At 39.5% G+C, this 15,861-nt stretch overlaps 1 protein-coding gene across 2 annotated transcripts in view; it reads left to right on the top strand.

Moving 5' to 3' along the window:
• The window catches only part of LOC127415252 (FAS-associated factor 1-like), a 131,519-nt gene that overhangs the window by 76,818 nt on the left and 38,840 nt on the right, over nucleotides 1-15,861 (top strand). For both annotated transcript variants that reach the window (XM_051653927.1, XM_051653926.1), the window contains exons 9-12: nucleotides 8,477-8,572; nucleotides 9,531-9,654; nucleotides 9,745-9,808; nucleotides 10,002-10,083. In XM_051653927.1, the coding sequence (XP_051509887.1) occupies nucleotides 8,477-8,572; nucleotides 9,531-9,654; nucleotides 9,745-9,808; nucleotides 10,002-10,083 (366 nt within the window). The remainder of the gene's footprint in view (nucleotides 1-8,476; nucleotides 8,573-9,530; nucleotides 9,655-9,744; nucleotides 9,809-10,001; nucleotides 10,084-15,861) is intronic.

Genomic DNA, 15,861 nt, shown 5'->3' with positions numbered 1-15,861 from the left:
ATACAGAGTCTGGAGAAGAATTAAATTTGAGTGCCCAATACATCATACATAAAACTCTGAACCTTCAACCAAAATTCTTGGATCTTAACACACCACCAAAAAACATGGGTTGGGTCTCCGTTTTCTGATTGGCATCGCCAGCAGGTGAGTGTGACTTTAAGACCAAGCCTATACAATCTAGAGGGGGTCCAATAGAATCGATGTAAAATCTTGAACTGAATAAGGTCTAGGTCTCTAGATGCAGACTTGACATTTTTTATAATCCTAGCTCACACTCCCTCCTCCAATACCAAGTTTCAATCCTTCTCCCATAATCTCTTAACAGAAGTTAAAGCTCTGTCCCCCAGACTCTGAATTAGCAGGGAGTAATACACTGATGCCTCATGACCTTTTCCAAAAGCAGTTATCACCACTCCCAGAGTATCTGCCGCTTTAGGGGGTGTATGCTACTCCCAAAAATAGTACAGAGCAGGTGGCACAGCTGTAAATACCTAAAGAACTGAGATCTGGGAATCCCAAAATGTTGAACCATATTTTCAAAGGATCTCAACGCTCCACTCTCATAAAGGTCACCGAGCGTATTAACCTCGCTCACAATCCACTCTGACCAGCAGAAAGGGGACTTGTTAATACATAATTTTGGGTTCAGCCATATGCTCGAGGCAACATTTAAATAATTGTCAGAATTAAGCACTCTGGACACTTTTGTCCATACCGAGTGCAAATGCGAGATAACGGGGTGTAACTTAACTTCTCAGATTAGTTTGTTAGAAAGGCTTTGCAATGGCGAAATAGGGGCAAGAACTTTTCAATACAAAACCAGGGAGGGGCTCTCTCAGGTGGAAGCGACCAATGAGCCAAATGTCTGAGACCGAATGCATAATAATTAGGGGTGTAATGGTACACAGAAGTCACGGTTCGGTACGTACCTCGGTTTTGGGGTCACGGTTCGATACGAGTTCAGTACAACAGGAAAAAGCAACAAATCCCAAATGCTAGGTTTCTTTTCATTTATTTTGAACAGATAGTAGTGAAGATTACAGTTTGTTCCACCTAGCGGCATTCCCCCCTGAGGTAATTGGTACAGTACAGCCTCCTTTAGTGTATTAAGCACTAAGCAGTAAACAGAATGCATTCTTGCATAGGCCATTTTTTTTTTTTTGTGGTTGATAAAAAACAAAAAGTATTTGGTAACAATCAGCTACAAAACTGAAAAGCATCTCTTGTGTTATAAGAGTACAAAATAAATAGAATAATGAAAAATAAAACTTGTGCATTAGGAGAAGCCATTCTTGTTTTGGGTTGGTGCATAGATGGTCTCTTCTTCTGCTCTTTTTCCTGTTGTGGCAGTTAGCAAACAGCATTGCATTACCATGCGCACCCCCTTCTGGGTTGGAGTGTGGATCGCCTGTGACTGACTCGGATGTATTCTTCGTCTGACTGCATGCACCGAACCGTGACGTCAGTACCGTGACAGTTCGGGACAAATACATGTACCATTACACGACTAATAATAATAAAACAAATTCTTGGGTCACCTTTTTCAATCGGCCTATGCAACTTAATGAAATGTAATCTGGGACGTTTCCCATTCCAAATGAAAGTCTTCGCTATGCAATCAAATTGCTTGAAAAAAGAGAGGGGGACATCTATAGGGAGAGACTGTAGCAGGTAGTTGAATTTTGGAATACAATTAATTTTAATATAACCTTCCCAATCATCAATAAATGTAATGAAGCCCACCTGTCCACATCACTCGAAAAGCTTTTTATTAAGGGGTCAAAATTAACTAACTAAATCACACAAATTTGCTGGGAATAATATACCCAAATACTTAATGCCCTGTTTGGGCCACTGGAAGCCGCCTGTCTGAAAAGCCATTACAGGGCAGTGTGCTGTCAGAGCCGAAGCTTCAGATTTAGACCAATTAACTCTGTATCCCGAGAGCTTAGAAAAGGAATGAATAATTCTGTGGAGGCAAGGCATAGATCTAGTAGGGTTGGAGACGAATAATAAAATATCATCTGCGTAAAGCAAAAGCTTAGGCGCCACACCTCCCGCCACCACCCCTGGAAAATCATCCTCCTTTCTTATCGCGGCTGCTAATGGTTCCATGTCAAGACAGAACAATAATGGGGAAAGAGGGCAACGCTGCCGGATGCCCCTATCCAGAGTAAAATTATCTGAAATTAATCCATTCATTTGTACCGCCGCTACCGGGTGTATATAAAGTAACTTAATCCAAAAAATAAAAGTATTCCCGAACCCGTACATTTCCAAAATCTTAAAAAGATAATCCCATTCTACAATATCAAATGCCTTTTCAGCATCAAGAGAGATGGCAGCAACCGGAGTCTGATCATTCCCCACTGACCACATTGATGAAACGCCTAATGTTATCAGAAGAGCTACGGCCCCGAATAAACCCCACCTGATCTATATGTATAAGAGATGTCATAACTTTACTTAATCGGTTAGCCAAAATGTTTGACAATATTTAAACGTCTAGCTGGATCAGGGAAATTGGATGGTAACTCTTACACTCGCTTGGATCTTTGTCCTTTTTAAGAATCAGGCTGATCCGGGCTTACGTCATGGTTGGCGGAAGCTTTCCATTGTTAATGATAAACTTCTAGCAAAAGTGGAGCCAATTCTGTAGCATAAAATATAAAAAATTCAGTAGCAAAGCCATCTGGCCCCAGAGCCTTGCCTGTAGGCAAGGCCTTAATTACCTCGCCAAGCTCCTCCAAGGTTATCTCGGAATCAAGGGAATTTTTTAGCTCAGGTGTCAGTATAGGAAGTTCTAATGGTTCCACAAAGTTTCTAATATCCTTATCAGTAGACGAAGACATGGAACTATAGAGATCAAGATATAATTCTTTAAAAGCATTATTAATGGGGCCTGGGTAGCTCAGCAAGTAAAGACGTCTGACTACCACACCTGGAGTCGCAAGTTCGAATCCAGGGCTTGCTGAGTGACTACAGTCAGGCTTCCTAAGCAACCAGTTTGCCCAGTTGCTAGGGTGGGTAGAGACATGTTGGGTTAACCTCCTCGTGGTCGCTATAATGTGTAATGCGCTCAACAAGCCACGTGATAAGATGCATTGATTGATGGTCTCAGGTAACTGAGGCAACTGAGATTCGTCCTCCGCCACCCAGATTGAGGCGAGTCACTGCGCCACCTAGAACACATTGGGAATTGGGCATTCCAAATTGGGGAGAAAAAGGGGAGAAAATTACCCCCCCCACCCCCCCCCCCCAAAAAAAAGAAGCATTATTAATTTCAATGGCTGAGGTAAATATTTCACCACCAGCAGATTTCACTGAGGGAATGTTAGAAAAAGACTCTCTCTCTTTTATATGTCTAGCCAGAGTTTTCCTGCTTTGTCCCCCAACTCAAAATATGAGTGTCTTGCTCTGAATAGCCAAAACTTCACCTCCCGTGACAAAATAGTATTTTATCTGTATTTCATTCGGGTCAATTCTCTGAGGCCTTCAGGTGACACTCGGCGCTTCAGCTCTGCCTCAACACTTTTAATATTCCCTTCCAACTCCACGAGTTCTTGTGCTTTGGATTTTTGGATGAATGAGGCATGCTGTATGATCCAGCCCCTAAGAACCGCCTTAAGTGCCTCCCAAGCCATGCCCACAGAGGATACTGAGGACCAGTTGGTCTCCATATAAACATTGATTTCAGCCTTTAACATTTGTTGGAATTCAGGATTTTACAAATGGGATACATTAAATCACCAACTATATGATTTCCATTTCTCCATATGTTGCAACACCTCTAAACTCACCAGGGTCTGATCTGAGACTAAAATGTTGCCAAATCAGCAATCAACAACAGATGAAATGAGGGACTTGGATATAAAAAATAAAATAAAATAAAACTACTTTAGAATAAATCTTATGGACTGATGAAAAAAATGTATAGTCCCTACCAGATGAGTCCAAAAATCTGTAAGACCAAGATTATTACACATCCTGTGAAGCGTCAATGATGCTGTAGGGGGCTTACACACTTTTGCTTCACTATGATCAAGACTGAGTCTATCAAAATATTAAAATCTCCTTCCAATATTATATCATGAGGGCAGCCAGTGGCTTACAACATCCCTTCAAGATCTATAAAAAAGCCCTGATCATCAACGTTAGGTGCATAAATATTAGCCAAAATATGACTTTGCCTCTGAATTTCTGCTAAAACAATAATGACTCTTCCTAATTTATCTTTAATCTGTTTGAGACATTTGAATTATAGATGCTTACTTATCAGTGTAATGACTCCCCTGCTTTTACTTGAGCCAGTACTAAAGAAAACACCTCCACCCCATATCTTCCCAAATTTTTCAGCATCCGGCGGGGAAAGATGCGTTTCTTGAAGAAATACTATATCATATTTGTTACGCTTAAGAGAAATAACCTTCCTTCTTTTTATGGGGTGCCCCAACCCATTCACATTCCACGTGGAGAGAGACAGTCCACTCATATTAACACTTGACATTTTGACATAATAGAAAAAATAGATTGTGTGTCAAAACGAAATTATAATAAGACCACATTCCAACATTAGTGCAACAATCAAAGCCCAAACTTCCCCCTGAACCAAACAAACAGAAAAAAACATGCGCATTAACCCCACGCATGACAGCACCTACTGGCATCCCTCCCTCTAAACTCAAACAGTCCATGTACGCCTACGAGATCCCCTGCGACAACTTTGCTGTCGGATTGCTCAATACAAATTTTGTGAGACAGAATTACACAACAAAAGATAATATATAAATCCAACTCCAGCCAATAGGAGGCATAAGCACAAAGAACGTGCAGATTCATCCACACAACTGTCCCAAAGAAGTGTTACTCCACAAAACAAACTCCAGCCGCTAGGCGGAACCAGCACAAAAAGAAATGAAAAAGGCACTCAGTTTCCTCGTAAGTGAATGTTCATTGAGTCTGTCCACTCGGCTGCAACTTGAGTACCACAAAATAACGTACTCACTCCATTGACTTTATGAAGGACATCGCTTGCTGGGGACATGTGAATGTTTTACGGCCATCCTTAGCATCTATTCTCAATTTGTCCTGGAACATCAGTGCAAAAGCGACCTTTCATTGATGTTAGAGTTTCTTGCATTCCTTGAATCGATTACTTTTTTCTCTCTTGTCGAATTCGCAAATTCTGGGAACAAGAAAATCCTGTGGTTCTTCCAAGAAAGCGTTCCTTTACTCCTTGCCTCACGCAACATGAGATCTTTATCGGATGATCTCAGAAATTTGGCCAGAATTGATCGGGACCTGTCTCCCTCAGCAAATCGCCGAGCCGGAACCCTGTGAGCTTGCTCGATTTCCAGTTTATGGCCTGTTATATCGAGCAGACTTGGAAAGAGCCTGTCCAGGAATTTTACCATATCCTGACCCTCTTTGGCCTCAGGAATTCCAACAATACGGACATTATTCCGTTGGGTACGGTTCCACAAGTCCTCCAACTTCTCCCAGACATGCTCCAAATCCACCTTAGTCCCTAGCGGATTAACATATAATTCCCACTCCGATGACTCCAGATAATCTGTCTGTTTCTCGACATCCCCCACAATTTCGTCTCCATGGCAGTGAGCGATCGACGTATTACAGCGCGATCCACCAAGTCAGCAATGATTTACGTCCACATTGCCGACTTGTTCAATATTTATCGCCGAATTTCCCGCACTTCCCCGACCAAATCGACTCCCGGGCTCGGGGCCTGCTGCTCGGGATTGTCAGCTTGAGCACGTAAGTGTCTTTTAATGTCTCCAGAGCCTGAGGATTTTGAATTCTTTGACATATTGTCCTCGTGGAACAATTATGGCGAAGAGTGTATCGAATTTCACCAGTTTATGACATTAAAAGTGTTAAAACTAGCAAAGTGCGCAGAGCTCGCCGTTTACACATCCGAACCTCGCATGGTGTCCATGTTCCATCCCTGGTTGATGTCTTTAAGATGTTGCTTCAATATAGCCACATAATGTTCCTTCCTCATGATGCCATCTATTTTGTGAAATGCACCAGTCCCTCCTGCAGCAAAGCACCCCCACAACATGATGCTGCCACCCCCATACTTCACGGTTGGGATGGTGTTCTTCGGCTTGCAAGCTTCATCCTTTTTCCTCCAAACATAATGATGGTCATTATAGCCAAACAGTTAAAAAAAATAAATTAATCAGACTAGAAGACATTTCTCCAAAAATTACGATATTTGTCCCCATGTGTACTTGCAAACTGTAGTCTGGCTTTTTTATGGTGGTTCTGGATCAGTGGCTTCTTCCTTGCTGAGCAACCTTTCAGTTTATGTCGATATAGGACTCGTTTTACTGTGGATATAGATACTTGTATACCCGTTTCCTCCAGTATCTTTACAAGGTCCTTTGCTGTTGTTCTGGGACTGATTTGCACTCTCTAGGAGACATAATGTGTCTCCTTCCTGAGCGGTATGATGGCTGCGTGGTCCCATGGTGTTTATACTTGCATACTATTGTTTGTACAGATGAACGTGGTACCTTCAGGCAATTGGAAATTGCTCCTAAGGATGAACCAGTCTTGTGGAGGTCCACAATTATTTTTTCTGAGGTCTTGGCTGATTTCTTTGGATTTTCCCATGATGTCAAGCAAAGAGCCACTGAGTTTGAAGGTAGACCTTAAAATACATCCACAGGTACACCTCCAATTGACTCCAATTAGCCTATCAGAAGCTAATTTGCTAAGTGCCTTTTAGGCTTGACATCATTTTCTGGAATTTTCCAAGCTGCTTAAAGGCACAGTTAACTTAGTGTATGCAAACTTCTGACCCACTGGAATTTTGATATAGTCAGTTAAATGTGAAACAATCTGTCTGTAAACAATTGTTGGAAAAATGACTCATGTCATGCACAAAGTCCTAAATGACTTTTAAAACTATAAAAAGTTTATTTTTAAACTATAGTTTAAACTATAGTTTGCTAATATGAAATCTGTGGAGCAGTTAAAAAAATTAGTTTTAATGACTTCAACCTATGTATATGTAGACTTCTGACTTCAACTGTATATACACACTCACACTGAGCAAATTATTAGGAAGGCACACTATATTAATACTGTGAAGGGCCTCCCTTTGTTCTCAAAGCAGCCTCAGTTCTTTGTGGCATGGATTCCACAAGATGTTGGAAACATTCCTTTGAGATTCTGGTCCATGCTGACATGATTGCATCACGCAGTTTCTGCAGATTTTTTCAGCTGCACATTCATCCTTTCTACCACATCACAAAGGTGTTTTTTTATTTATTTTTTTATTCAGACCCGGTGACTGGGAAGGCCACTGAAGAACAGTGAACTCATTGTCATGTTCATGAAACCAGTTTGAGACAACTTTTGCTTTGTGACATGGTGCATTATCATGCTGGAAGTAGCCATTAGAAGATTTGTGGCCATGAAGGGATGGACATGGTCAGCAACAATATTCAAATAGGTTGTGGCATTCAAGCAATGATTGATTGGTATTATCAGGCCCAAAATTTGCCAAGAAAACATTACCTACACCATTACACCACCGCAACAAGCCTGTTCTGTTGACACAGTGCAGGTTAGGTCCATGGATTCATGCTGTTGGCGCCAAATTCTGCCCCTACCATCTGTGTGCCTCAGCAGATGTGTTGTGCATTCTGAGATGCTATTCTGCTCACTACAACTGTACAGAGTGGTTATATGAGTAACCGTAGCCTTTCTGTCACCTTGAACCAGTCTGGCCATTCTCCGTTGACCTGTCTCATCAACAAGGCGTTTTAATCCGCAGAACTGCCGCTCACTGGATGTTTTTGGCTCCATTCTGAGTTGTGTGTGAAAATCCAAGGAGATCAGCAGTTACAGAAATACTAAAACCAGCCCGTCTGGCACCAATAATCATGCCACAGTTGAAATCACTGAGATCACATTTTTTTCCCCCCAGACTGATGATTGATGTAAACATTAACTGAAGCTCCTGACCCATATCTAAATGATTTTATGCATTGCACTGCTGCCACATGATTGGCTGATTAGATAATCTCATGAATAAGTAGGTGTTCCTAATAAAGTGCTCAGTAAGTGTATGTGTGTGTATGTATGTATGTGTGTGTGTGTGTATATGTGTTATATATATATATATATATATATATATATATATATATATATATATATATATATATATATATATAATACACACACACACACACACACATACATGCATACACACACACACACACACACACACACACACAGTATATTAGTTCTGCACTCCAGATATCTGCTTCTGGCTGTTGAAATACTGATAATGGTGGAACAATAGTATCATATTTGAGATTTGTATTTGTAAATTATTTTCTCTTGCATGATTACACGGTTGTTTTGTGTAAATGACAGAGTCATGTTGATTGTCTGTTTTATTGTGTAGAAGGTTTAAAGTTGTTGTTGTATGATTGTACAGATGACTCTTGCCGTCAGTGGAATCAGTTACCCCTGCCATCATCTGAGTGTGTGTAGAAGATCTTCCCCAGCTCTCACACTGGACCAAACAGACGAGGTAACACAACAAACAGACAACACCACTTGTCTACAACACACAAACCTTTTTCATTCTTCCACTCTCATTTTTTCCATAGACAATGACCATGAAGAATTTCTGTTCCTCATAATTCTGGCATTTAATATTGAAACCCAGCATGTTGTGTTGTTTTGGCCATTCTAATGTTTTGTGAGATTTTTATTTGGACCTCTCAGCCAAATAGATAAATTATAACCATTACTTTATCTTTTAATGAGAGGTTTGTTTGTTGGAATACAAATGCAGTCATCATCTGAATTGATGATGTAATGTGTAGTGGGCAACAGTGATGATTGACAGGTTGCCAGGTGTTAACACTGCATTCAGTCTTTACCCTGTGTCTCCAGTCTGATGGCAACCTTTCAGCACATTGCAACCATAGCATTCTCTGCACCATTCATATTATTTTTGTTACAGATATTTAATCAAAAGGGGATTTATTTTGTGAATTATAGTGCTTTTAACCAATTTTTGTTTAGGGATGCACCTATGTAAAATTTTGGCTGATATCGATTGCTGTTAATTATGTTATGGCTAATTACTGATTTGATTGCCAATATTATAAATCTGTGCTGTTAGGTCTGTTTTTAAGCACAATACCATTTACACTAAGTGAAATCACTTGCTTCAAGTGAAATCAGACATCACAACATTTTGATTTACAGTAAAAATAATTGATAACTGTTTAATAATTTCTAAACCTGCCATTTTACCGTTTAATAAGGCCTGATGTTGACTGCTTCCAATAATGGTCGAATCAGAACAATGGCAATAATTTAATAAAGTAATGATTATGGCTGATAACAATTATGGTCACAGACATATTGTGCAGCTCTAATCATGTCTCAAAACTACTCATAAAGCAAAGTGCACATCAAGGTGTTGGCGAATAAACTTTCTCTAAACACTTGATTCTGTTTGTGTGTGTGTGTTGCAGTGCACAGATGTCCACATGGTCAGTGACAGCGAAGGGGATGATTTTGAGGATGCACCTGAATTTGGTGTAGATGAATCTGAGATCTTTGGCATGGGAAGCTCAAGTTGTCGAAAGTCTCCAATGAGTGAGTCACAATCTGTCATTTAGTTTGAGGCTTATCCTGAGTAGAGGGTGTTTAACTGGAGATCTGATTTGAAATGTCCCTTTTTTTCAGTGCCAGAGAACAGTGAAAATGAGGGCGATGCCTTACTGCACTTTACTGCTGAATTTTCTAGAAGGTGAGATTGCTGGACAAAATAATTCTTGTGATCCAATTTCACCAAAGAAAATCAGACAATACATTTCTCTGTAGTTCACTGTATGCTATCCTTTGTTCACATTTTTCCAGCTCTGCTTGTTTAGAATGAGATGTTTTAATGTACGAAAATAGCACACTGAGGTTTGCTTTGTGTGTGCATTTGTGTTCTGTAGATATGGTGAGTGTCATCCAGTGTTCTACATTGGCACCTTGGAAGCGGCGTCTCAAGAGGCCTTCTATGGCAAAGCCAGAGACGTTAGTATCTGTAACAAACAATTTACTATTAAAAAAAAATCCCTACTTTTTTGTTTGGAGGTGACAGACAGATATAGAACTGATAGAACAGGAATGAAAAAGAGACCCAGTGTTGGCACTTTTAAAGTAGGTCACCTATATCACCCTATATTATTTATTAAGGATTGATGTAGTTATTCATCATGCGCAATGACCGATAAGGCAACAGTATCTTAAACCAACAAAAGTGTAAATTGTTGGTCTCCTTCAGCATTGGATGAGCTCTTCTTTTTCTCTATTCACTCTTGAACCCTTTTAAGAGTCATATGCACAGGTATATAAACATCACTAAATGTTTGATTGGCAGAACTGGCCCCCCATTATGATAAATCCCCATCAAATTTCCGTTTCCCATTTGAACAGCTGAAGCTTTATTTAGAACAGCTTTGTGCTGGTTTTCCCGCTGTGTCCTCATAAGGAGGCTTGTATCAACTGACAGCTTGTGTGGATTACAGTCTTATTAGACTGGGAGGATGCAGCAAGATGTTCAGGGGGTTTTTGAGCATGAGGAGCGGGCTGGAATGGCTTCTTGCCTTCAGCCCAGCTGATCTCCTCCTTGCCTCAGCACAGGCACAATATGGCCGCCGCTCTCCCTTGAGGAGACGGTTCAGTGTGTCAGTGAAAATAAACTAATGAATGAGGAAGAGATGACCTACCAGGTTCCTCTCGTGCAGGCAGTCAGTGTTGTTCTTCACAGGCCACACATTTTTATTCTTTTACACGTGTGTGCTCATTAGGTGTGTAATTTGCTGTTGACAGATACAGGTGCATCTCAATAAATTAGAATGTCGTGGAAAAGTTCATTTGTTTCAGTAATTCAACTCAAATTGTGAAACTCGTGTATTAAATAAATTCAATGCACACAGACTGAAGTAGTTTAAGTCTTTGGTTCTTTTAATTGTGATGATTTTGGCTCACATTTAACAAAAACCCACCAATTCACTATCTCAAAAAATTAGAATATGGTGACATGCCAAACAGCTAATCAACTCAAAACACCTGCAAAGGTTTCCTGAGCCTCAAAATGGTCTCTCAGTTTGGTTCACTAGGCTACACAATCATGGGGAAGACTGCTGATCTGACAGTTGTCCAGAAGACAATCATTGACACCCTTCACAAGGAGGGTAAGCCACAAACATTCATTGCCAAAGAAGCTGGCTGTTCACAGAGTGCTGTATCCAAGCATGTTAACAGAAAGTTGAGTGGAAGGAAAAAGTGTGGAAGAAAAAGATGCACAACCAACCGAGAGAACTGCAGCCTTATTGTTTGTCAAGCAAAATCGATTCAAGAATTTGGGTGAACTTCACAAGGAATGGACTGAGGCTGGGGTCAAGGCATCAATAGCCACCACACACAGACGTGTTACAGTTGTCGTATTCCTCTTGTTAAGCCACTCCTGAACCACAGACAACGTCAGAGGCATCTTACCTGGGCTAAGGAGAAGAAGAACTGGACTGTTGCCCAGTGGTCCAAAGTCCTCTTTTCAGATGAGAGCAAGTTTTGTATTTCATTTGGAAACCAAGGTCCTAGAGTCTGGAGGAAGGGTGGAGAAGCTCATAGCCCAAGTTGCTTGAAGTCCAGTGTTACGTTTCCACAGTCTGTGATGATTTGGGGTGCAATGTCATCTGCTGGTGTTGGTCCATTGTGTTTTTTGAAAACCAAAGTCACTGCACCCGTTTACCAAGAAATTTTGGAGCACTTCATGCTTCCTTCTGCTGACCAGCTTTTTAAAGATGCTGATTTCATTTTCCAGCAGGATTTGGCACCTGCCCACACTGCCAAAAGCACCAAAAGTTGGTTAAATGACCATGGTGTTGGTGTGCTTGACTGGCCAGTAAACTCACCAGACCTGAACCCCAATAGAGAATCTATGGGGTATTGTCAAGAGGAAAATGAGAAACAAGAGACCAAAAAATGCAGATGAGCTGAAGGCCACTGTCAAAGAAACCTGGGCTTCCATACCACCTCAGCAGTGCCACAAACTGATCACCTCCATGCCACGCCGAATTGAGGCAGTAATTAAAAGCAAAAGTAGCCCCTACCAAGTATTGAGTACATATACAGTAAATGAACATACTTTCCAGAAGGCCAACAATTCACTAAAAATGTTTTTTTTTTATTGGTCTTATGATGTATTCTAAATTTCTGAGATAGTGAATTGGTGGGTTTTCGTTAAATGTGAGCCAAAATCATCACAATTAAAAGAACCAAAGACTTAAACTACTTCAGTCTGTGTGCCCTGAATTTATTTAATACACGAGTTTCACAATTTGAGTTGAATTACTGAAAGAAATGAACTTTTCCACGACATTCTAATTTATTGATATGCACCTGTATGTGTTCCTTTTGGGTTTTGGCCAAAGTATTTATGTGAAACTGTTTGAAAAGTGGGAGGGACGCATTATGGCATGGGTCCTTGAAGAGTACTGGTTATCTCCCAAAAATTAGAAGGGATGAACATAGAAATTTCTAAAAGTGAAGGACATATCTCCGCCAGGGCCATCGGCAAAAGAAATCAACCGGGAATGTCCCGGGCCCTCACTAAAGAGCCATTCACACAGGAAGCGTACTTGCATAAAAAAAACAGCTAGATGGAGCACAGTGGAATGGAATAAATGCGGGTGAATTGATAGTATCAAGTCATGTTTTTAAAAGTTTAACTGTTTGTAACTTGATATGGCATCTTAAAAACATGACAGTTATCCATAAAAAATGTGTCTTTGGCCCTGTGAATTCAAGCATCGACCCTGATCCTCACTTTAGTTAGAATTATTGGTACTCCACCCTTTCTACATTATTCTTAACGCTGCTCTCGACTCACTTTTCCAACACCTTTCAGTCGCCTGGTCTTCTCATTAAGTGGACATTGTGAGAGTTTCACGAGCACGTGTGCATGTGCGGCATGGATTCTTCTGAGAACACTTGTCCCCCACTCTCATAGGCCTGAGAGGCTAATCACTAAGTAAAACACTACATCTGATGAAGTGTTTCTGATGCTCCCAATCCGTCCTTAATGAAAATGCTGGGGGACCTTGAGTTCAGATGGAGGATCAGCAGAAGACTCTTGAGACAGGCCACCCATCAGCACACAGGCCTCATCACAAATCCCCTTAACAACCAGTTAATCACACTAACCCTCCTCTGCCACCCGCACAAAGACGCCCATCAAAATTCATAGCTCCTATGCGCTCTTCATGGGTTTTTCATGCATGAGCTTCATGGTGGAGCCTTCATTGCGGAGCCTCCGTGGCAAAGCAATTTACATATTTACATATCTAATATACACATAATTACACACAACACAATATACAAATAATAATATACTGTACATTGTATATTATTATTTGTATATTGTGTTGTGCGTAATTATGTGTATATTAGATATGTAAATTGTGTTGTGTAAATCTAATGTTTATTGTAAATTGGTTTATGCCTCATGCCAGTCATGACTGCTGTGTTACTCGGAACTGCACCCAAGACTTTCACCCACTGTTGCACTCGTGTATATGGTTGAGTGACAATAAAGGGATTTGATTGATTTGATTCTGAAAGCAATTTTCAACCAGAGAGAAAAGAGATACAGAGCGATGTGTTTTCAGACACATGAGTGACTTCACGTTATTGACACTGCTATGCTAACAGAGGAAGCAAGGAAAATTGACATTTCAGTTTGATGAGGCAAGGTTTAGTTAAATTAAATTTATTGATGTACCAAGGAAGTCAATAATTCAGTTTACCTTTTAACACTCAATATTGGGGTAGTTAACACGGAATGAAGTTGACAGTTTACGAATTTAAACAGAATTTTGCTTTATCTTAGATAATATATCATGCATATAAAGTATCTTTTATACATGCATTTGTTTATGGCCTCACAGTAATTAAATGTAATTGAAAGCACTGAATATTTGTCACACTTTAGACACAATTAAAATGAATTAATGAAGGCAAAATGTGGGTAAAAATAAAAGAAAAATCGAAAAGGTGACCAGTTACAGCACACAAATTATACATTTTGCCTTATGTATTCATATAAATTTTAACCTGAAATCTTGATTTTGATCAAATAAAAACAAAAAACATTCCTGGACATGTTATGCATCAACTACCCATTAATATGAAGCCTAATAAGCATCAAATATTTTTATTATGTTAGATAACTGAAAGTCTTGCTTTCACAGTTGTGTGGCATGTACGGTTCAGCTCAGAAGGCTTACATTTTCTAAAACTTTAATTATGCAAGATTTTGTTATTTCAAGATTATTGTAAGTATTTGTGGAAGAGTCTCCCTTACACACAGTATTGTAAGTGCCATCTGTTAAAGCGCTCCGCTACAGGTCAAGAGAGAGAGCAGTAATATGAACTCCTCATTTCCCATTGTTTGCTTTTCTATGGGCAAAAGAGGATGATCACTTTCGCCATCTCTCCCCCTTCCAGCACACACACACACACACACGTACACACATACACACACACACCGCCTGTAATTAAAAACATCCTTTAACAATACTTTTAAAATAGAGTTGTATTGTCATCTGTGTGACTAGCGTTACTCTCATGGTCGGGCAGGTGCGTGCTCACACAGTCCACCAACAATAAATGTTGCAAAAACTCCCAAAATCAAGATTGTTTTTCAGTTGGTATGAGTGTGACCAGACTTGTACTGTATTAAAGGCATAGATCACCCAAAAAGTTTAATGTTCTCATCATTTATTCACCGTCATGCCATCCCAAATGTGTGTGACTTTCTTCTGCAAAACACAAATTAAGATTTTTATAAGAATATTTCAGCTCTGTAGGTCAATACAATGCAAGTGAATGGTGACCAGACCTTTCAAGCTCCAAAAATCACATAAAGGTACATAAAAGTAATCCATACGACATTAGTGGTTTAATATACTGTATGTCTTCTGAAGCGATGCAATCACTCTGGGTGAGAACAGTGTTAATTTTTTACAAATATTTTTGTTTTAGTCATAGTTTTAGTCTTTTTATGAAAATGTCCTTTAAAATTAGTCCATATTTATTCATCATATTCATTACTTTTAGTCAGTTTTACTCTGACAAAAATTACATAATTTTAGTCAATGAAAATAATATATTTTAGTTGATGATAATGTGCAAAATGGACAATTTTTGTCAATCCATAACAGACCAAACTTAAAATATTCAAACATTTAGAAAAAACAATTATAAACATTTTTTAATGTAAACATATATCAAACATATAAACGTACATATTGTCATTGTTGTGAAAAACCTGAGCTCCTGAAATAGTAATGAATAGACTGAAGTATTAGCTACTTTTTAGAAGTTAGCCTAATGTGTTCTGAATTCTTCATGCTTTAGAGACTTTTCCGTGAAAGGTATTACATTGCATGTAGCGTGTTTCTTATGGAAACAGCGTATCCATAAAGCAAGTTACGCAACGCAAATTATGCATATTCTGACTAGCGCATAATTTAGTTCAAGTTCACCTGTTCATTTGCTTTACTGTGCAGATGTAAGTTGTTATATTACAGATATGTTGTGGATATAGTGATTAAACTCATGTATACATAGGATGTGTTTGAATGAGGTTTTTACCCTGTTAACTTGTTCAGCTCACGCAGCTCAAGCAGGGAAATCCAATTCATATTGGATTAGATGAATCCAAATCTAATATCTTCTGCTATATACAGATTATCTAAATATTTCTTCTTCTTTTTAGATCTTGCACTGTTAATATCTTGCAGTATC

This window comes from Myxocyprinus asiaticus, chromosome 24 (genome assembly GCF_019703515.2).
Source record: "Myxocyprinus asiaticus isolate MX2 ecotype Aquarium Trade chromosome 24, UBuf_Myxa_2, whole genome shotgun sequence".
NCBI lineage: Eukaryota > Metazoa > Chordata > Actinopteri > Cypriniformes > Catostomidae > Myxocyprinus > Myxocyprinus asiaticus.
The sequence above is the reverse complement of the archived record's forward strand: the minus strand, read 5'-3'. Positions and strand labels throughout refer to the sequence as shown.